The sequence below is a fragment of the Sciurus vulgaris genome (assembly GCF_902686455.1).
Source record: "Sciurus vulgaris genome assembly, chromosome: 5".
Lineage (NCBI taxonomy): Eukaryota > Metazoa > Chordata > Mammalia > Rodentia > Sciuridae > Sciurus > Sciurus vulgaris.
This window is the reverse complement of record NC_136465.1, coordinates 68,173,170-68,195,618: the sequence shown is the minus strand read 5'-3', so window position 1 is coordinate 68,195,618 and position 22,449 is coordinate 68,173,170. Positions and strand designations below refer to the sequence as shown.

General features: G+C 50.4%; 1 protein-coding gene across 1 annotated transcript in view; it reads left to right on the top strand.

The window, feature by feature from the left end:
* The window catches only part of CACNA2D4 (calcium voltage-gated channel auxiliary subunit alpha2delta 4), a gene marked incomplete at its 5' end in the record, with an annotated part of 102,185 nt that extends 81,580 nt beyond the window's left edge, over positions 1-20,605 (top strand). The window contains 12 exons of the mRNA XM_079141743.1: positions 3,485-3,546; positions 4,791-4,835; positions 5,072-5,134; positions 13,238-13,308; positions 13,712-13,787; positions 14,341-14,393; positions 14,692-14,744; positions 15,047-15,067; positions 17,422-17,539; positions 19,212-19,348; positions 19,528-19,610; positions 20,380-20,605. Coding sequence (XP_078997869.1) covers positions 3,485-3,546; positions 4,791-4,835; positions 5,072-5,134; positions 13,238-13,308; positions 13,712-13,787; positions 14,341-14,393; positions 14,692-14,744; positions 15,047-15,067; positions 17,422-17,539; positions 19,212-19,348; positions 19,528-19,610; positions 20,380-20,484 — 887 coding nt within the window. The 3' untranslated portion in view covers positions 20,485-20,605. The remainder of the gene's footprint in view (positions 1-3,484; positions 3,547-4,790; positions 4,836-5,071; positions 5,135-13,237; positions 13,309-13,711; positions 13,788-14,340; positions 14,394-14,691; positions 14,745-15,046; positions 15,068-17,421; positions 17,540-19,211; positions 19,349-19,527; positions 19,611-20,379) is intronic.
* Positions 20,606-22,449: the final 1,844 nt, after the last annotated feature.

The following is a 22,449-nucleotide window of genomic DNA, read 5'->3' as shown; positions in this document are numbered from 1 at the left end:
GTGGGGTCTTGTAGATCATATTACGTAGGAGTTTAGATTTTAGGGGTAATGGAAGGCATTTGAGCAAAGAAGTGGTACAATTTGATCTTCAGAAAGATCACTTTCATTGCTGTGTGGAGAATGGATCACAGAGAGGCCAGATTTTGAAGCAGGGAGATTTCTATTGCATTAATCCAAGTAGGAGAGAGATTGGCTTGACCAAGGGTGATAACAATGGAGGTGGAGAGAGATGAACACATTTACAGGGTTCTGAAACCACAGTCAGCTGAAGTTGGGTGGAATAAGGGGAAATGATTGGGTGGAGAATATGTCTTGAAATGGCAAATTCTCAGGGAGGGCCAGGGTTTGGGAAAAAAGCCCGGAGTTTGTTTTTGAGCATGTTAAGTTTGAAATGCCCATGGGTGACCCAGGTGGAGATAACATGTCAGCAGGCAGTTGGAATGTCCCAAATTTTGCAAAGGATTCCCAGGTACAGGGGACATAGAGCTTGCTTTGGAGGAGCTGATGGTCCAGCCCAGGAGATGGAACCTTGTAGGAAGAACCAGCCCTGTGCCCCATTTCCCCCATTTCTGCCCACGAAGTTAAAAACCTGACCTTCATTTGGGAAGAATTAGCCCCCACCTTCTCCAGGCTCCTTATGTTAAAGCCATACAACTTCATTCAGCTCAGAAACTTCATGATTCTGTAAGACTTGACCCTGAGCCACCTGAGGATAAAGGCAGAGCCTCATTCCAGGAATAATCTGAGACCTCTTTGACCATGGAGTGTAAAGATGGGGTCAAATATGCTTCCTTATGGTTTTAAGCATTAGTACAATTCCCCTCTGACAATGTTTAGAAGGGTCATCCTCTTTCACTCCACCTGTTTCTATAGAGAAAGGAATCTGTGTAAATGAATATCAAGAGGAGAGGGAGAGGTGGCAGCCTTAGGGAGACATTAAGTGGCAGGAAAGTCCCCAAGCATCCCCTCACCTGCTGGAGTGTGCCCTGTCTGCATCCCTCCTTATTGTCATGAGCCAACAAATAGGTCCCCTATCCCCTTCACCCGCAGCCCTATCAGCCACCTGGACTTTGAAGCAAAAAAGAAAACCCCGAAGAACTCAGATTCTCTGGAACCGACCAAGTTGGCTGGCCAGGACCAGCTATGAGATTGCCTGAGATTCAAGGGAGCGGAGAGGCCTCTGAGAACATTGGTTTCTTCATCTGCAAACTCAGATTAGCTCTGGCACCACACTGTCCAAGAAGGTGACCATCAACTTCATGTGGCTATTTACATTTACATGAATTAAAATTAAATAACATTTTAAAAATTCACCTCCTTGGTCTCACTAGCCACATTTCAAGTTTTCAGATATGCACCTTGTGGCTCCTGTTTGGGACTGCACAGATAGAGAAGATCTCTATCATCTTAGAAAGTCCCATGACACAAAGATGCTTCTGAACAGGGTTTCCAAAATATAATCCCACGATCTGCAGTGCAGCATCACCCGTGAACACTCTAGAAATGTAAATTCTCAAGCCCTACCCCAGTCCTCCCAAATGAGAACTCTGGGATGGGGTTTTAACAAGCCTTCCAGGTGATTCTGATGCACACAAAGTTTGAAAAACAATGCTCCAGTCTGGAATAGTGGACTCACACATCATCTCTCTTGATCTCATTCTACCTTTTTCTAGGGTAACTATAAAAATGACTCAGTTTACACCTGAAGAAATAAATCCAGAGATCACAAGCCTAGAAAATCTAGCCAGAACTCTGGCCCTTTGTCCTTCCCCTGGTCTCTCCCCCACCCTACCATTATATTTCTCTAGGCTCTTTCCAGACTGAAGATCAAACTGAGGCAATTCTGCATCTTGTATAGTACTGGAACTCCAGTGCATTGTGGAAGAGCCAACCGGGTGCAAGGGAAGTCAAGATGATGGCAATGGAAAATCTCTCCCATGGCCTCTGGGGTGACTTGAGAATTTCTCATGCACGTGGCATAATGGTTGAGAACCCAGATCCATGTGCACTATACAGAAGAGAATAACAAAGTTCAGAGTGGAAGAGAGGCTTGTCCGTGTTCTGCAGGCCAGTCCTGACTGTCAGGACTGGAATCCAGGTGCAGAGAGTAGAGAGATCACGAACCTTAGAGACAGCTGGGCATGGGGTCACACCTGTAATTCCAGCAGTTTGGAAGACTGAGGCAGGAGTGATCATGATTTCAAGGCCAGCCTCAGCAACTTAGCATGACCCTGAGCAACTTAGTAACCTTAGTGACCCTGTCTCTAAATAAAATATTTTTAAAAGGTCTGGGGATGTGACTCAGTAGTTATTTAAGTGTCCCTGGTTCAATTCCTGGTACCAATAAAACAAACCTTAGAGACAGACCGGGTTAGAGCCTGGTTCTGTTATTTTCTGGCTGGGTGACCCAGGCAAGTGATATAAGTCCTGCACAGCCTCTGTTTCCTTTGCTTGTAAAGTCTGAATAATAGTCCAGGTCTGCTGGGGGATTAAAGAAGTGCATGCCTGTAAAGTGTCTGACACAGCCCAAGTACCCAACTCATTTTTATATTGTTATACCAGACACCAAGAAGTTGGCCTACTTTTTAAATTCTTTTTCTGTTCAATATAACCTGCCTTTTCTGTCTATTCTTTGGCCCCAAGTTTTCCTGGAGCTCTTTGTCCTGGATTTCTCTTAGTGTGTGAGCAGCTGCTTGGATTCTCTGAGCCTACTTGGGAATCAAAGAGGCAGGGATGGCCCAGGTACAAGGTGTCATCAAAAGAGTAATATTTGTGTACTGAGAGCATCCATATTTTCCTGGGAACTGCCTGTAAATCTGGGTAAATCTGATCAGGATTTTCAGCAAAAAGTTTTTATCCAATATGGTGAAGACCCTGAGCAGGAATTGAATGTAAAAGAGGTTGTTACAGGAGTAAGATCTAAGTAATCCTGTGAGGTGCCAACTCAGAGTGGACATGAGCTCCAGTCTCTGTTACTTTTGGTCGCATGATCTTGCACAGTTGGCCTGGTCTCTCTGGCCTCTGTCATTCCATCTATGAGAATGAGGTGAATGGAACTGCCCACTGTGTGTACCTAGCATTCCCAGGACAAGTCCATCCTGATTATTCTCTGAACTTGGAGCCTCGTCTCTCTCTCTCTCTCTCTCTCTCTCTCTCTCTCTCTCTCTCTCTCTCTCTCTCTCTCTCTCTCAGGACATTTTCTGGCACTGTTCTTCCTGTGGGGAAGATAGACACTACCAACCTGTCTTCTTTTCTCCCCCCACCCCTCCCACTCCCCAAGAGCCTCAGATTCACACTCTGCCGTCTGACTCAGCCCTCCATCCGTTCCCTGCCTGCCCGGGTGCTATCCCCCCCTCAGTTCCTGCTGATGCGTCTTCTCTCTCTAACTTGATTCTATTTTTTTCTCTCACTCTCTCTTCCCTCCCACCACCCCCTCCCCAAAAAACACTCCTCTGGCCTTGCCCTCCTTCCTGCTTCCCTATAGCGGTAGGTATCCAAATGAAGGTGGAATTCCTCCAGCGCCAGTTCTGGGCAGCCACGGAGCAGGTAGGTGATCCTTCTGGGCCAGGCCAGGGATAGTGGATGCAACAAGATCTCCATGTGAGGCAGGGCCTGCCTCTCACCCACCACCTGGACCCTTCCTCAGCTCCATCAGGAGCCACCATGGGGTGTCTCTGGATTCTTCCTTCTCTACTCCTTGCGGCTCCCCCTGTGTGCAGGCCAGGCCTCCATCTCCGGTCCCAGCCCTCCTCACCTCAGTGCCCTCTCACAGCTCAGACCCAGTGGCAAAGGGCAAGTCACGGCATCCCTCTGGGCATGGCACCCCCGACCCCTGCTGCCCCAGAGCCACACAGCATGCCCACCTGTGCAGTAGGGGCTTTGTCTCCATCCTCCCTTTCAAGGCCCAGACCCGCTGCTGTCCAGGCCCTGGAGAAGCTAGATGCCTCGGGCCTTCCTCTTCCCACTGCCCTTCTCCTCTCCCTCCCGAGAGCTCTCAGCTTCTCTGGGCTCCCCAGTTGTCCTCCACACATTCCTCCATTATGAGGCCTCCTCCATTCCTCCATTCCCCATGCACTGGCTGCTGGGTTCTCACCTCGGGCACCTTTAGGGTGAGCCACCAGGGGACCCAGGGCCACCCACCCCGTGAAGGTCCCATGAAGCCATCTCAGGAGGCTTCCAGTGATGCCGCCCACCCTCTCCCCACACTAAGTACAGCAGGCCTGTGGGCTGCAGGGCCACCTTAGAAGAGCCTGACCGGCTGCGTCTACCTCTCAGTGCCACACACCACACACACCACATGTAGGCCCTCCACATGCAATACACACACAACACACAGCACCCATGCACACAGACACACCACATATATACCACACACGTGTGCTCTCCCATACCCCACACATGCCACATGTAGACACTCCATACACAACACACATGCCACATACACACCACACACGGTGTAGTACAAATACACACAACACATACATTGCACATGTGTACCACACACAGCACACTCATGCTCCACACATACACATGTGGATCCTCCACATACGACACACACCAATCATACTATACACACACGCACACACATACCTCACACCACAGACATGCACACACACCACAGTAAACACACTTGTACCTCTACCCATGTATCCACATGCCACAAATGCACCACATAATACAATATTCACAAACGTAACACACCTGCCATGCACACACACACATGCGCACTCGCCACACACACAACACACACACAGTCGTTTGCCATTTACAGTTTCTCTTCTTCCTTCCAGTGCAGTGCTGTGGGTGGTCCATGCCCAAAGAGCTGCGGGGACAGCGTAAGTTCTTCCCAGTGAAGAGGGCGGGGTGGGAGCTGTGGCCCTCACCCAGTGCCCTCTGTAGGCTGGCTTCCCTCCATCCCAAGTGCCCTCCTTCCTTCCCAGCAGTGCTGGGCTCCAAAAAGGGTTGTTTTCATCCAAAACTGAGGCCAGCCTTCCCAAACCGGAAAGACAGGCAGGAGGAGGCGGTCTGTGGCAGGGTCGGGCCATGACCTCCCTCCTGACCACTCCCCCAGGACCTGGACTGCTTCGTCATAGACAACAACGGCTTCATTCTGATCTCGGAGAGGTCACAGGAGGTGAGTTGCTGGGGAGATAGAACTGGGGAGAAAGAGCAGGAGGAAGAATCAAGACCACCAGCAGTCACTTCAGCCAAGAGAAGGCTGGTTAACTCTGCCTTTGAGGGAATTGGAGTACAGCGTCTGAAGGGCAAGGGTTTCCTGAACCCAAAGTCAACTTAGCAAGACTACAACATCTGGAACACTTTCCAGTTCAAGTGATCTGAGAACATATTACCTCTTTATTTCATCTGTAACTATCTGGCCTGGCTGTGGTTAGTAGGGAAAGTGTTGCCATCACACACGCTTGAGACCACTCATCATAGCATCACTCAGGGCCTGCTGGGTGGCACTGCACCATGTTTTCTTTCTTTCTTTACTTTATTTTTTTGTTTTTCAGTTGTAGATGGACACAATACTTTTATTATTTATTTTTATGAGATGCTGAGACTCGAACCCAGTGCCTCACACGTGCTAGGCAAGCACTCTACAACCTCAGACCATGCACCATGTTTTCTGAGGGTCCTCCAACCACAGTCATAAGCAGCCCTCTGCTCACCATTCGCCTGTCCCTCCTTCCACCTCTTCTACTATTATGGCTCCAGAAAGGCTGGGCCTGCCCACCCCGCATTCTTCTCCTTTCTGGACTTCCTTTATAGAAAATTATAGTCTAGACACCAAGCCTGACCCTTAGTATGTTATAGGGAAAGTGAGGAAATGGGGGTAATCCTTTCTCACCCAACAGCCTGCTTTACACCCCTCAATCTTCCCTGTGGCCTGTGGATCACTCCCTGGACCCAGCATGCATTCATAAAGGCATATTTGCTGAGCCCCAAATTGGGTCCTAAAATTAAATATTAATTTAATCAAGAATCAAACTAAGGTTGAAACCTGAACCAAATCTGAATATATTCACCTAAAGTATTTCCATAAAATACTTGTTTCCATGAAACAAGCCCAGAAGCATCCGAATGGCCTCTAAGCTGAACCTCAGTGGAAGGGATATGGTGTCTGGTTCAGCATGGGGTTTGCCACTAATTTAAAACATTATTTGAGCAAGTAACTTTCATTATCTATGCCTCAGTTCCCCCCTCAGAAAAATCAGGGTAATGCCTAAGGTCACCTTAAGCCTAAGAGTCTAGGTGCTGGGTTCTGACAGAACTGAAGGAATTGGAGATGATGTTGTCTGAGGTCATGGCTAATGCTGTCTCTGTGCCCTGCAAGGCAGTGGTTTGGCCTCAATGGAATGGGGCTTAGGGCCCAGAGAAGGGGTCAGATATGGCAGGAATCAGAGCCAGGGCATCCGAAGGAGATGGAGAAAAGTGGCAGCTAGGGAAGGTGTGGAGCCCAAGGATCATGGAATCTGATTCCTTGAGGATAGTTTTTCAATGGCCCTCAGCAGCAAGAATAGTAGAGAAAAAGATGGTTTTGTTGGCTTTCCTCTGGTCAGGGTGGGGGCTGGGTTGAGGCGCAGGATGATTCACAGGACCCCTGCTGCTCATTGAGCATTGGGGTCCCCTGGCTGCCTCCTTCTGCTTGACCCTCTTTCCCCTTTCCCTTTCCCTGCCTCTTTTTGGCCTCTTCCCTAGACAAGCACCAGTTCATCTTAGAATTTCTCACTTGCTCTGACAGAAAAATGGATGATGACAGAAGTTGAAATCAAGTGGTTGGAACAAGACTTGGGGACTATCTGATGCCCTCAGTCACTCATGCTCTGTCCCTGCTACCTGGGCAACAGAGACTGAGAGTGTCTCCAGGTCATGTGGTAACTGGCTTTCAAGGGCCTAAGGACCAACCCTGGGCCCAAAAAGTTTCCAAGAGTGCAGGGAAGCTGGGACATTGGGATGGAAGGGTGACAAGAACAGGAGAGGTCGGTCACGTCCAAGAGACTGTGTTTCAGAGCAGGGGTCGGTCAGGGGACACTGTCTGTGAAGGGACATATAGTACACATTTGGGGACTACTTAGCTCTGCTAGTGCAGGGAGACAGTAGTCACAGGCAGCACATAAATGAATGTGGCATTGTTCCAATAAAATCTTATCATGGACACTGAAATTCAAATTTCATATAATTTCCATGTGTCATAAACCATTATTAATCTTCTGATTTCTAAGAACCATTGAAAATAGATCATTCTTAGATCAAGGGCCCACATAAGCCAGCAGTGAGTCACATTTGGCCCTTGGGCCCTCATAGACCAACTCTGATCTAGAAGCTATAGAGATAACCTCCCAGCTAGGCCCTGAGAAGCACGCTGCCCCAACCTGGGACCCACCTCAAGAGACACTGGCAAGAGCAGAGACGTCTCAGCTCACTCATATGGCTGCTGGCAGGAGTCTGTTCCCCCAGGGTTGTTAGTCTGAAGCCATCTCAGTTCCTGGCCACGCAGGCCCCTACAGGGCAGCTTACACAACAGAGCAGCCTGCTTCATCAGAGCAGCAAGTCCATGAGCCCCACCAGCCTGAGGGCAGGGGAAGCAACAGAGGAGTCACTTGCCTTTGAGACCTGATCTCAGAGGTGACATCCATCACTTTCCCATCTTCCATTAGCTAGAAGTCAGTCACTTGGTCCAGGGCACACTCAACCTCACACGCCGGTGTGACTACCAGGAGGCTGGGGTCACTGTGAACCATTTCAGAATCTTCTACCACACGCTCCTAGCCCGACCCAACCTGCCCCATCCCCCAAACACACATAAGCCCCTCCTCACTTCACCCACTCCTCCCCTCTCCTCCCACTTATCCCTGGAACTCAAAGCATCAGTGTCTAGGAGCTTGCCCGAGGGTCCCACCCCAGACCCAGGGACTTGTTCAGGCAGTCTGTGCTTTAATGAGCCCTCCGGGGAGTGATTCCGAGCAGGATGAAGTTTCAGAAGCAGTGCCCAGGCCCTGCTGCCAGCTGCTGTGGATCTGGAGACTTTTCAGCTGGCTGCTCCTGCCTTCCTGACTGGGTAGCGAGTTTCAAGAGTTTCAGGCTGCTCCTCGTCCCTGCCAAGGTCCATCAGGAGCTTGGGGAACAAAGCCTGTTGCTGCTCTACGTGCAGAAATTCTTCCCAAAGTCCTGTCTGGCCCTTCCTTATCCTGGGCGCTCCTACCCCAGGGGAGCCATCTGCAGTCCACCCACCAGTCCAAGAGAGCGGCTGTTGCAAGATGCTCTCCTGCTTCTGGGGGTGTTCCAGGCCGGCTGATCAGATGTTTGGTCCCACGAGGCCTCTTCCAGCTCAGGGCTCATTCTTTTAATAAAGAACCAGGAATGACAGAACTACAGCCCTCAATTTGGGGTATAGAAAGAGAAGCACATAACTAGGGTCAGGGGAGTGCCAGGGTCTCTATGGAGTGTCATAATGCTTCCAGTGATCTGCCACCTGGGGCCTGGGGACTCAGATTCCTATCATTTGTTTGTGAGCCACACGCATCCACGGAACTTCAAAACAGTCCTCACAGAGCAACACAGACAAGACAATGGGAGGCTTCATTCTAGCACCTTCCTCTAAGGGACCTGGATTCTCAGAGGCACAGCACTATCCTCCCTCCCTGGCCCCTTCTGCCATCACAGATGTGCCTGTCCTGGGCCTGGGCTCCCCCTCTCCTTCCCTGCTCTACAGTCCCCCTGCCTCTGAATCTTTGTGGCTCTCCTGTACTTAGCAGCAGCCCCCCTCCCTCCTGGCTTCCTAAATGGCCCTGCCCCACTGAGTGCTTCAGGAATAAAACCCTGGACCTCCCAACCTGGCAGAGGCAGGCTCTCTGGGTGCCAAAAGCACTTGTCAAGGAACTCAAACTCAGCTGCCAGGTGTGGAAGGGACTGAAGGGCACTGATCCCTGTGGAAACCAGTCACAGAGGTTTCACATGCAGTGACTCATCTGACCCTCACAACTCTTAAGAGCATGCTTGTTCCCATTTTTGGAGAAGAAACTGAGCCTGTCCCTAGGTAAGGAGGTCATGTGGCATTTTTTCCATTCTGTCACCAGAGTCAAGACCACCCCTTCTCCCTAGGGGACAGGGGACATTTGAGCAACAGCCTCACAAATTAGCCCAGGTTCAGGGGCAATCACCCAACCAGCAGGAATCTAATTAATTCTGCTTCTTTGCTGCCTGGAGCCCATCTGCTTCCTGCTCCAGGCTCCTGGGTGGTACCTCAAAGGACCTCACCTCCCTCCCAACCTCTCTCTCAGACTTAAACTCAGGGAGCCCCAGGCCCTTTCGATGCATCAGCCCAAGGACCATGACTTATGCATGGATTACCCCCAGTGAAAGAGGCACCACTGGGTAGCCAGACCCCCCATAGGGTTGTTCTGTGGGTGCAGCTCCATATTCCAACCCCGGTCCTGAATTGACAAGGTACCCAAAATCAATTTTTGGACCCTGGTTTTCCAGGCTCAGAAATTTGATCTGAGGCACTAATTCACTCTAACAAAGGTCAAAAGAAACTATCAGGAATTGTGTTCTGTAGCCTAGAGCCCCCACTACAGTAGCTTAGGCAAAGAACACATTCTCTCAGAAGAATCAATGAAGGCAGTCCAGGCCTGGCATGGCTTCTTGGAGTTCCCAGCTGTCCACACCCTCAAGATGACAACATATTAGGGAAGGTCCTGCCTTCTACTCCATTTCCTAGACAAGGGGGAGTATATTTAAGGACTGGGGGATGCCTCTCAGCAGAGTCCTCTCCCTTTAAGTGGATTCCGGAAGTTCTTCCCTGTGATTGCTCATGTTTCATTGGCCAGACCTCAGTGCAGGGGCTTCTGGGAAATGTAGTCTTTTAGCTGAGCACAAAACTAAGTTTGTTAAAGTCAGGCTACCTTACGAAATAAGGAGAAGAAAATGGACACCTTCTGCTGAGTGACGTGTTTTGGGAAATGCAGCAGTGGATACATTTTACCAGTGTCCAAGATACATTGTTTAGAAACCTCCCTTCTCAGAAGCAAGTGTTTGAACATTGGGTTACTGATGAATAAGCCTAGAGTTAGAAAAGAGACTAGGACAGGCCTGTAGCAATTTTGGCCATCCTCTTTAGAAGCCTGGTCTCCATACCACTACCATGTCCCAGGGAGCAGGATACTCATGTCGTTCATTCATTCTCTCTCGTTCCTTCCCCAAATGTGGATAATAAACATGAATAGGTCCTTGAAGGGCTGGGGAGGGGATCAGAGGTAGGTCTTTGTCCTAACCCTAGGATCTTGCTATCCAGTGATGGAGGTTTGATGCATACAGAGCAACTAGAATAGAAAAGAGCAAACCAGCTGAGAGGAGTCACTCAAGCTGGAGGGATCAGGAAGAGCTTAAGTTGACCTTATGACAGGACCTTGAAGAGCAGTAGGATTTGAAAGCCTCCTGCCTTCCCACATATTTGTCCCTGGAATTCCCTCGCTCCTCCCTGTTGTTCCCTGCTCTGTCCACTGTCTCTTCAGTGATGCCTGTCCCTGTCAGGCTTCCCATTCTGAACAAAAGGAAACCCACTTCTTTATACCACCACTGGCGGTACTGGTCATCAGCTTTCTTGTGTGAAAGTAAATGCACCCTTGTCTGTCCAAACTGGTCTGTGCTTTTGGTTATTGTCCATTTATTTTGTTTTTTTGCATCATACTCAACTAATGATAAGCATTTCATGAGTGAAACATGTTAAACATTTGTTTTGGTGGTCAGGCATTCAGGCCACGAGACAGTAGAGTTCAGACAAGTCTTTGTCTCCAACTCCAGTTTGTCTCCTGTTTACTCTTGTCATTAACCTGTCAGTTTCTGAGATTATAATTTTGGCATACATTTTTGGTGGCTTGTATCATTACATTTTAATTTGATGAATAAGAAATACTATAGGAGCTGGGTGAGGTAGCACACCTGTAGTCCCAGCAATTCAGGAAGGAGGGAGGAAGATTGCAATTTCAAGGCCAGCCAGCGTAACTTAATGAAACCCTGTCTGAAAATTTAAAAAATTAAAAAGGGCTGGAACTGTAGCTCACTGGTAAGAGTACCCTGGCTTTAATCTCCAGTACTAAAAAAAAAGAAGAAAGAAAGAAAGAAAAAGAAGAATAAGGAGGGAAAAATAACAAAGTGGGTGAAAGAAAAAAAGGAAGGAAGGAGGGAAGGAAGGCAGGCAGGCAAGAAGGCTGGCTGGCTGTAGAATGCAAGGGCTGTACTTTATTTAATTCCAATTTACAGAGTGACATTTCTTGACTTCATCCCAGTTTCAAAAGTTGGCCCATTTGGTGACCCAGGGCCCCTATTTTCTGGTTATAAATTAAGGGAGCATCACTGAGATTGTTGTCCAATACGGCACCATGGTCTCTTATTTGGAAGAGAATTACTCTGACTGCTGATCAGAAGCCCTGCATTCTCACTGACTCTTGTCACCAAAATATGTTTCCTTCAGAAGAGTTACTGGAGTCTCCTCAACTACACAGCACAGGCCCTGGGTGGGCTCCTGGACGATGCTGGCTCTCCTTGAGGTCAGCCAGGCCCATGTGCCTCTGTCCTGGGCCAGGGTGGAATTTCTTGATATTAGTAGCCTTAACACACATTACTGTTTTAGGCTGTGTACTGGCTGTGAAAGAAATTTCACAGAAGCAGGGACTTCAGGTGTGACCGGGGTCCCATCATTACCTGGCCTACTCTCCTCCTCACTCCTCACCCCTCCTTCAGTTGACCTGGTTTTCTTCTCCGAGCCATCTCCTGTCCTTCCTGCCAACCTGTGGCCCATGGAAAGAGTTCCCCTCACAAAGGATTGGGATGCCAGGCCCAGGGGCCAAGAAAGCGCTCTACCAAGAACCTGATGTGGTCGTGGGCTCAGGCTCCCCCTCCCTTCCCTACCCCAATTCCACACTATGTCCAGGTACCAGGCTTCTTGGGGAATTGAGAGACAGATGAGCAAGTGATGGTCCCTAACCCTGAACAGTTTTCATTGCAATGAAGGCCTAAGATGACTGAATGTGTGCCCAGGCAGGACAATGACAGGACTAGGAGGATGTGCAGCCACATGAAGTTGGACTGCTTCTCAGAGAAGGAAGAAAAGGAAAGTTCCTTGACAAGAGGACTGGGAAAGGGTACTTGAGGCAGGGACAATGACCCCGATGGACACATGCATCTTCATATAATAACGGCTGCCTTTCCCTGAGTGCCACAAGTTTGGCACATATTATCCCTAGTCTTTAAAACAACCTGCATTCCAATCAAAATCCAACACCAACGACCAAGCTCTTTCCACCCTGCCATGCTGAGAGAACGGCAGAATCAAGAGGCCAGAGAAGGCTGGAACCAAGTGTGGGAGTCGGGTCAGAGGCAGTGCCAGGCCAGGTCTCAAAAAATGCCCCAGAGTTTTGCTGCCTTGAGGGGTGCTGCGAGGCCATAGTCATAGGTGCCCCCAGATATTGGTTGATTGGATCATGAAAGGAGAGGCTGAGGGGAAATGGGAGGATCCTATCTTTTATTTGTTTGTTTATTTATTTATTCATTTATTTATTTTGAAATAACAAAGAGCACGACAAAGTCGGGTTGTGTCTGAGGAGACTGTTCTGGCAGCACACTGGGGACTGGGAGAGGAATCAGTCAGGGTAGAGTGGGCAGCTCAGGGCACGGCAGGGCAGATTGGGTCTAATGGAGTCCAGAAATGAATGACAAGCCCACAGGACAATCGATGCCACTGCCTACCTGAGGTGAAGGAGGGGACCTGAGGTCGACACCAGAGCTCCTCACACATTTTTGGCTGGAGGATGAAGATGCCCTTGAGGATGAGGCAGATGCGCTTTGCACTTTCCGACCACGATCTCCAGGAAGAAATGCATTCACATGTGACTCAGCTGTGCATACCCGCCACATAAAACAAACCAGGTTTCACAAAAACTTTCACCTTAAGGTAAAATAATTCTCACTGAATTATTCTGAGGAATCCCGTACAGTTTTTTTAAAAAATCTTATTACAAACTCCAGGCTGATTTCATAGCCAACCACTGGATTACACCTTCGAGTTTAGAAAGCACTGAGGTAGACAATATGGCAGGGGGCAGGCTAACAGCAAGGGAAGTGAGGGCCTTCTTGATTCCCTGGAAGGGCATCCACAGGTAACCCAGGTCCAGATGAGCTCAGAGGTCTTCATCTGCTCACTCTTTCTCTCCTCCTCTCCCTCCCTCCCTCACAGACAGGAAGATTTCTGGGGGAGGTGGATGGCGCGGTCATGACCCAGCTGCTCAACATGGGGATGTTTAAGCAGTAAGTGGGGCACAGACAGATCTCAGGATCTGAACCCCAAAACCCTCAATGAAAGCCCCAGAAGCAATCTTTCTGGATCCAGGGGCTCAACATGAGGCAGAGTGGGGCATATGGCACCCGGGACATTCCTAGGAGGAACCCTCCAGCCCCCACTCAGCCCTCAAAGGGAAAACCACCCACCTAAAAGAGCAGGCCACGCACTGTTCTTTTCTCAAAGCCATTCAGAGTGCAAAAGCAGCATTTCAGTATGTGCCGTCTGCACGTCTGCTGTCCTACCTCAGGCACCCTCGTGGATCCTGGTGAACGGAAGCTCCTCTAGTAACACCCATTTCACCCCGCCCCTGGCAGGGACAGGGCATAGTGGGTGGTCTTGGCATTGGCCCACCTTGGTTCTGATTTTCAGGGTGACTATGTATGACTACCAGGCCATGTGCAAGCTTCCGGATCACCACCCCAGCGCAGCCCAGCCCCTGGTCAGCGTGAGTGTCACCCCAGACCTTCCCTCCCCCACATGCACATCCTCTGCCTTGTCATCCAAAGAGTCACCTGGTCACTCTTCCCACCCAGTTGCAAGCCATCAGGCCCCAGGGCTACTCTTGACTCTACCATTCTACCTGGCACCCCGTGCCCAGTATTCAGCCCAGTCCAGCCCCAGGCCTATGGGTCTCATTCTTTCAAAGACCAGCTCACTAGATAATGATTAAGCCTCAGGAACGGAACAGACTGTCCCCCACCTCGCTGCCCGGTGCCCCACAAAAATCTCAGGGATCCTTGGCGGCCGGATCCATCAGGATAAGAACTTGACCAGAATTCTGGAAGGCCATGTCTAACCCTGCCAGAGACGTCTGACCCACAAAAGGCATCTCCCACACAAGTCAGCTTTGGGATGCTTCCTCTGCAAGGAGAGGCGGGAGGTGATGGGTCAGGAGGGCACTTGGGCAGCCACACATCTGGTCCAAAGGTAGCTGAGAGGAGCAAGCATCCTCCCTTTGCACCTGCTACAAAAGTGTGTCCTTTCTCTTTGCTCCCCAGCCAATCTCTGCACTCCTGATGGCAACCAGGTGGCTGATGAGTGAGCTCTTACTGTGAGTGGGGCTTGAGGTTGGGGCCAGGACAGGGCTTCATGCAGGTGTAGCTCACGAGGGAGTCCTTTGGCTGCTGAGGAGGTGAAGGAGGGGCTGGGGCCCCAGGTGTGTATGGTGCCTCCTCACTAAGTGCTGCTCCTCGCAGGACCTCTACTCACCCAGAGCCCTCCAGTAGGGAAGAGGGTGTCCTGGAGGAGTGAGGATGGAGGAACAGGGGTGCACTAGAGAGGTCCAGCCCCCTCAAGGACCAGCAGGGGAGGGCAGGTAGGTCCCCGAGACTTGGTTCTGTGTCTGGCAGGTTCCTGCTGGAGTGGAGTGCCTGGGGCTCCTGGCATGACAGAGGGGCAGAGGGTGAGTACCAAGACTGGGTAGCCAGCGGGTTTTGGTCAGCTCCTTGGATGCCTTTCTCCTGGGGTGGGTGAGAGTGGGGCGGTGGCTCTAAGGCATTTGTCATCATCATCTCACCCTGCCTGGCCTTCTCTCATCACTGCCCCACACTCCTGTCTCCCTCACCTCTCTGTGTGACACCACGTCATCTTGGGACACCACCCCTCTATGTGACATCATCACCATCCTGTGACATCCTGCCCTCATGCGACATCATGCCCTTCTTGTGCCATGTCCACCCTGTGCTGGGCCCACATCCTGGGCAGCCAAAACCGTCTTCCATCACTGTAAGTAGCATCAGCTGGGGAGACCCTGGTGGCCACGTGGTTTGGGGAACTAAGAAGGGCCTGTCCTCCCCTCTACATCCCAGGAATGATCCCAAGCAGGGCTGAATGACACCCCCTTCTCTGAACCCCTCATCCAGTTGAAAGTACCATTCCTGGGGGCCCAGATCTCTTCCCACACAAGCATGGTCATGCCACAGGGAACATAAAAGGCTCCAAGAGGAAAAGGGGATGTGGTCCAGTGTCTCTGACCAAGTGCAGCTGAGCGGCCACCAGGTCTCCTCTGGGCCCTCCAGCCCAGGTGTCAATTAGCCCTCCGTAGTGCTCTGGGTTCCAGATAGTGGTCACCAGGAGGCCCCAGGGATGACACCCTTCCCATGACCTCCAAAGGTCCCCCTGACACAGAGCCAAGAATAGCTTCTCTCACCTGGTGTGACATGCTCGACCATAGCCCAGGAGAATGAGGATGCCCAGGCTTGAATGTGAAAGCAGACAGATGAGCTCTCCCTCTGGGGACTCAAAGCTCCCGCAACTACACAAGGCCACCTCCCTTCAGCAGGATTCACTCCACTTGTCCATGTTAATAGGATCTTTTCCATGGGGCTCTGGAACTTCCCCGTTGCCTGGACAGCTCCTCAGCCCATCCCCATCTTTTCCTCAGCATTAGGCTTCTTGATAAGGAATAATGTCTGTGGCTGTCGTCTCTCTGGTTTGCTGGACCCTCTCCCTTTCCTGCTGCCCCCTCAGGCCCACTGCCTTTGGCCCAGGAGTTGACCTCTGACCTGCAGGTCACATGGTCTATGCCTTGCCACATTTCCAGGCTGCTTTGGGAGATCACAAGCACACTCATAACAGGACTGCTTTGGGGGCAGTCCACAGTCACTTGGTGTTGGTAACAGGAGCCAGGAACCATGTTTCACAGCCCATTCAGAAACAGCTCCCTCCTCCCTCTTCCTAGAACACAGGACCTCATTATAGGGTGGGGACACAGCCTCTGTCATCTGGCAAGTTGAGAATGGTCCCTTCGTTTACTTGCTCAGAGTTTCACTTCTTCAGGACAGCTGTTTCCTGGAGCTTCTTGGAGCCCACGGCCCCAGCCAGGTGACCTTGGAGAAGCCACCCACATCTATCATTGCTGTGGCTGCGGGTGGTGTTACCACTGACATGCCTTATCCACCAAAGCAGCTCAGGTGACAGGCAGACAGGCCCAGTCCTAAGTCAGCACCCCACAGGAGGAGAGGAGCCATGTCCAGAGACTTCCTGGGGCCTTCCAGCTCCATCCTTGAAGGGTTAGCTCAGGAAGGAGACTGTGCGGATGTTTCCTGACCCTGAGGACTCTTCTCGATGCGGATTGGACTTGCCTCTTTTGGCTTCAAGGTCTGGAGGGAACTTCTGGGTCCAGAAGTTTTAAGAAGACCAATAGCCCTCCTGCTAAACCTTAGGAACTCCTATCACAGCTCTACCTATTTCCAGCCACCTGCCCAAACTATTTCACTCCTCGCTTGTGAGAAGCAAAGGAAATGCCTGCGAGAGCATTGAAGAAATAGTAGTGCGGCTGACAACCCTGGGCCCAAGCAGGCCTGCTCTGCTCTCTGCTCATCTCTCAGGAGTTGACATGGGTCTCCAAAGCAGGGCTTTCTAGACTATACTGCTCCTTTTACTGAGTCCTGTTTGCTCTACCCCCTGCCTTTGTCTTAGTGAACTAAGAGGCTTCACACTCATCTGACATCTACCAAGGAGCCCCAATAGCTGGGAACTGTGCCTCCAGACTCAGGTGGCCTTGGGTACACAAATCTGCCCAGCTCTCCACTGCTCAGTGACAGGAGCTGGGGCCTGGTGGCAAGGGTGGGTCAGTAGGGCCTGGCTTGTCGAGGAAATGTCCTTGCATAGTGTTTTAGCTACCTGAGAGTTTGGGCACAGGTGTGTCCACAAGGAAGGGGTCAGTTCTCAGAATGAAGGGACTACAGTTCACCCACCAATCTACCCCTTCTGCCTCTCCTCCCCTCTCAGAACCTCAGGCTGTGCATGCTGGAAGAAACCTTTGAGATGGGGCCCTTCGCACCCCCAGCTTATGATGAGGACTTAGGCTTCCAAAGAGAGAACACAGCTTCCCCAAGATCAGGGGCTAGTGTCACACTCACACCTGAGACCCACAGCCCCCGACACCCAGGCTGCTTCAGTTGATCTCTGTTCTCCCTGCCTTTTATCCCCCACCTCTCCCCTCCTGCACAGTTCTGACATCTTTCTAACTAGAGAGCATCTGCAATGGACCAGGTCTAGGGGGCTCACTGTGGGTGCTAAGGCCCCTTGGGTTGCTGTGGTACCCTTCCTCACACAGGCATCTCTGTCTACCACAGCCCACAAACATAAGAAGCAGGACCTGCTGCATCCCTGTGACACAGAGTACCCCGTGTTTGTGCACCAGACGGCCATCCAAGAGACCAACGGCATCATTGACTGTGGGGGCTGCCAGAAGTAAGACCCCTGGGCAGCATGGCCTGTCCCCAGGCAAGGGGCATGCTGCTCCCACCCCTGGCCAAACAGCAGGTCCTCATCACCCCCAGGGAGGTCACTACAGTAAGGAGAGAGGAAGGGGTGACGCCTGTAAGGGAAAGGTCACACTCCCGGGGGTCTTCTTCCTGCTTTTCTTAGTGTAGTAAACAGGCAAGGCAGAAGGAATGAGGTGAAGGGACAATTGGGGACAGCAAGTGGCTTGGTGGGCTGCATTAGGGAAATGCAGAAAGGCAATGCAGAGACCATAATCCATGTGTGCAAATCACCCCCAGCCCTAGGCCCCATAGCCTCTCACAGTGACCCCTGCAATCTTTGTCCCTCACGCTTAGGCACAGGCCAGGCCACAGCAGGGCCATGCACATTCAACACCACAGATCTGAGAAAAGAAAGCAATAAATCAACCTAGGTCTGCCCTAGAATATGTCTTGTGCAGAGAAGAGGGTCTTAATCCTACCTTCCAATCACTGTCCCTGTCTGTGGGGCATCCCACCCCCAGGCCAGAGCCTCCAGGCAGGAGCCCCATCAGGCTTGCTCCAGGGTCAAGACCCCTAGATCCCACCAACTCTGGCCCAGGAAGGCAGGGAAGCCACCTGAAGGTTCTCTCTGCAGGCTTCCTGCTCCCAAACCTTGGAGGACCCCCCACCTCCTGGGCCGGGAGGAATAGCCTCCTCCAGACTGTTCTCTCACCAGGCTCCCAGTTCCCCAGGGACCACCCAGGAGGTCCCTTAGACAGCCAGATCCAAGCAAACTATTTTATAGTGTAAAGCCTCGTTCTTTGGCCTCTGACAAACTCAGTTTTCCATCTCTTCCAACTGTGTAACGTTAGATAAGATTTTATCCTCACAAAGCAATTTTCTTGAAACAATTACTATTTGTGCATTTATCTCCAAGCCTTGTTGTAGGGACAGAGTCAATGGGGAAATTTCAAGCAAAGGCTTTTGAGTAGACAGACAAGTTTAAAAACTGGCTCTGCTACACGCTAGCTGTGAAACCTTGGGGAAAATTACTTCTTCTAGTCTCCATTTTGTCATCTATCACATGGCCACATCAACCTCACGTAGTGCTCTTAAGGTTAAACATATAAATATGTGTGCGTAGACACACATGTAAACAAATGTGTTTGTATAACTTCACCCAGCCCATAGGAAACACTCAGTGAGTGGCAGCAATCATTGTTATGTAACACCCTGGGACCTTGTGCCTACCAAGCTTTCCCAGGTCCTTCTCTGTCCTCTCAGCACTTCTGAGTTGTGCAGTGGCATTGTGCCACCTAGTGGCTAATCCTTGCACTGCACCTACCCCACACCCCAAGCAAGGGTAGCCCTACAGCTCAATCTGCTCAGTAATGTCCTAATGTTCCTGCATATTAACAACTTCTTCCTCACATTCTCCAATCTTCTAGGAAAGGAGAAATGTAACTTTGAAAGCTTGTGGTTAAGTAATTCAATAAGGCGGGTCATTTTCCCAGGGCTATTCCTGGAGCCGCCCAGGATTTGACCTGCCTCATGATTCTGCCCTTTCCCCTGCACCCCTACTTCACACTCCAAGCCTCCAGTTCTCTCCTCAGAGCCCTTCTTGTGGTGGTTGCCATGCTTGCCTGGGGAAGCCCATGACCCCCCACTCTTTGCTGTAGGATATTTGTGATGCAGCAGATTCCCAAGAGCAACCTGCTCTTGCTGGTGACAGACCCCACCTGTGACTGCAGCGTCTTCCCACCAGTTCTGCAGGAGGCCACAGAAGTCAAATATATCCTTTTCCATCCTTCAGGATGTGCAGGATGGGGAGGGGGTACCACAGATGTCACTGAGGGCTCAGATTTTGAGGGCTGAGGCCAGCCTTCCTCCCCCACCCCTGGCAGCTGGGTCTACCAGGGACAGGTTCTTCCAGACCTTGCTCTCTAGAACTGGCTGGGTCCTGTGTGGTTAACCTTGACCTTGTGAGTTCTGTACATAATGCCTCTGTCAAGTGTGACAGGATGCGCTCCCAAAAGCCCCGTCGGAGACCGGATTCCTGCCACGCCTTCCATCCAGAGGTGCGAGCCTGGTAGGCTGCAGGGTGGGTCTTGGTCTTTGCCCCCACATTCTCTGCCAGTGTGCATGCCCTTGTAGATGCCAGTGTGTCTGGACCTGATGAATACAACCGCACACGTATGTCTTATTGGGAAATGTTCATACCTGTGCATTTGTATTTATATCATGTGAAACGAGGATACAAGAAGAAATCTTTGTACAGTTCCTGGCACAGAGCTTCTAAAACCCTCATAACTTCCTGGGTGACATGGGTGAGAGGAACATCCTTGGTTATAATACTTGGCCTAAGTCCGTGGGTTCCTGAAACAATTCTCCTAAGACCTTTGGAATAAGAATGACTTTATGTTCTAATGAGATGACTGGTGTCTGGGACCCTGAGGTAGCTCCAGCATAGGGGCTGGTCACCAAAAGAGCAAGCATAATTAGAGAATTGGGACTTCCAGTCCCATCCTAACTTCTGGGCAAGGGAAGGGGGTTGGATATGGAGTTGGTACCAGTGACCAATGATTTAATCAATTATGCTACATAATGAACGCACCATGAACCCCCTAAGCCGTAGACCTGAGTCCAGGCTTCTAGTCTGAATGTGCAACCTCTACTGTTCCCCTAAAAGATCTAAGGAAGAAAGCAGCTTCACTTTCTGAAACTTCCTTCTCTCCCGGGTTTTGTTCCTGGTTAATGCCAGGGCCCCCTGCCCATCCTTGCCCCTCTGGGTGGGAAGGTTACCTCTACTGTGGATGCCACCCTCTCATCTCTGCTCTGGGTTCACAGGAGAATGCTCAGGACTGTGGCGGCGCCTCGGACACAACAGCCTGGCTCCCCCTGTTCCTGCTGCCTCTGGGTGCCTGGGTGCTGCCGCCTCAGCTTCTGCGGTGACACTCTGCAGGGGGATGTTTTGGCAAGGGGATCCTTCCAGAGACATTCTAAGAAGTTAGCCTCTGATATGGGGCTCAGTTCACTACAGCCAGGTTACCTCTCAGGCCTGTGCTTATCTCAATCCTGGGCTAATGGTCCCTGCTTTCAGAGATTGCTGGAAGAACAAGAAAACAACATCCCAGAAGCCATTTTCCAAAGACCCTCCAGGGTGCCTGGTACCATCCACCCCAATCTCAATGAGCTTCTTCTTCCTGTGCTGCTTCTCTCCTCTTCAGGAGTCCAGCATGAGCCAAACTTGGACCAAGACAAGAGTTTAGCTCCACCTATTCTCCAGGAGATCAGACCTGTTTCTAATGTACCAGGCTGGTCTTCAGAACCCAAGGACCCACAGGTGCTGAGCAGGAGGAGTAGAATGAAGCCAAGGGCAGAGAGGAGACTAAGGCTGAAACAAGAGGACAGCTGGATTTCCTAGACGTTGCTGCTGCTGGTGTGTGTGTGTGAGAGAGAGAGAGAGAGAGGAGAGGAGAGGAGAGAGAAAGAGAGAGGAGAGAGAGAGAGAGAAAGAGAAAGAGAGAGGAGAGAGAAAGAGAGAGAGGAGAGAGAGAGGAATAGAGAGAATAGTAGAGCGAGAGATATAGAGAGAGAGAGAGTAAGAGAGAGGAGAGAGGTAAGATAGAGAGTAGAGCGAGAGAGATAGGATAGATTAACTCAAATGAGATCGGTGGAAATCTAGATAGAAAGAGATAGGCTCGTTTATATCTGAGGCTCGAAGATTAGTATTTCATCGTCTTATATCTGAGACAACTCTTCTATAGATACTAGATTCCCTTTACTGACTCTCCCGAAGAAGCAGATCTCTATCCCTTCTCTCATAACTGGATCTCCCTCTCTAGGTACGAGAGGATTTCATCGGGGGTTAGGCGTATGGTAGCAAGCGAGTCTCTCTCTTCCTCTCCTCGGGAATCTCCTCTCTCTCTCTCTTCTTCTCTTTATCTCTATCTGATCTTGATCTCTCTCTCATTCTCTCCTCTTCATCTCTCTTCCTATCTTTTATTATCCCTATTCTCCTCTCTCTCTCTTCTTCTGCTCTCTCTCTCGCTTCTCTCTCCCTCTTTAGTTATCTCGATTCCCTATTATTCTTGCTTATCTCATCTGCTCTTTCATTTCTCTCTACAGATATTCTTCTTCTATATCTCCATTCTCTTCTATCTACATCTACTCTCTCTCTTCTCTATATTGATCCTCCTCTCCCTCAGAGGGAAATAATAAAAGGAAGACCAAGAACAGGACAGGAATATATAACCCTTTTAGGAAATCATCAACATGACTATTTGTGATGTCCTCAAGACTATTGCTAATGAAGAACTTATGAAAGTTTTTGTTTGTTTATTTGCTTTTATAAATTCCTAGCTAAAGGAAATTTTGCATCTAATAAAAAATCAGGCTGTACGAGGTGGAACACGCCTGAAACCCCAGCGGCTCGGGAGGCTGAGACAGGAGGACTGCAAGTTCAAGACCAAACTCGGCAACTTAGCAAGACCCTAAAGACTTAGTGAGACCCTGTCTCAAAATAAAGCATTGAAAAGGGCTAGGGATGTGGTTCAGTGGTAAAACACCCCTGGGTTCAATCCCAGGTTCAAAAAAAAAAGTGCAGCCGCTGCCTGAGACAATGGTGTACTTAGCGGGGTAGGGGCAGGAATCAGGGCAGCCAAACTGAGGTCTCGGTGTGACCCATAGTCCTCCACAGAGGCACGGTGAGGGATCTCCTGAGCATCAACTCCAGACTCCCCATGAGGTCCAGGTCCCATCATGGGCTTTTCCTTGCCAGGGATCTACAAAAAAATTTCTTGATTCTATTCCAAGTCCTTGAGGTTGGAACTTTGGGGAACATTTCAGTGTACAAAGCAGAGTCCACTGGGAAGGCAGCTGTATCTGGAAACACACACTCACATCTCCCCCAGGTCC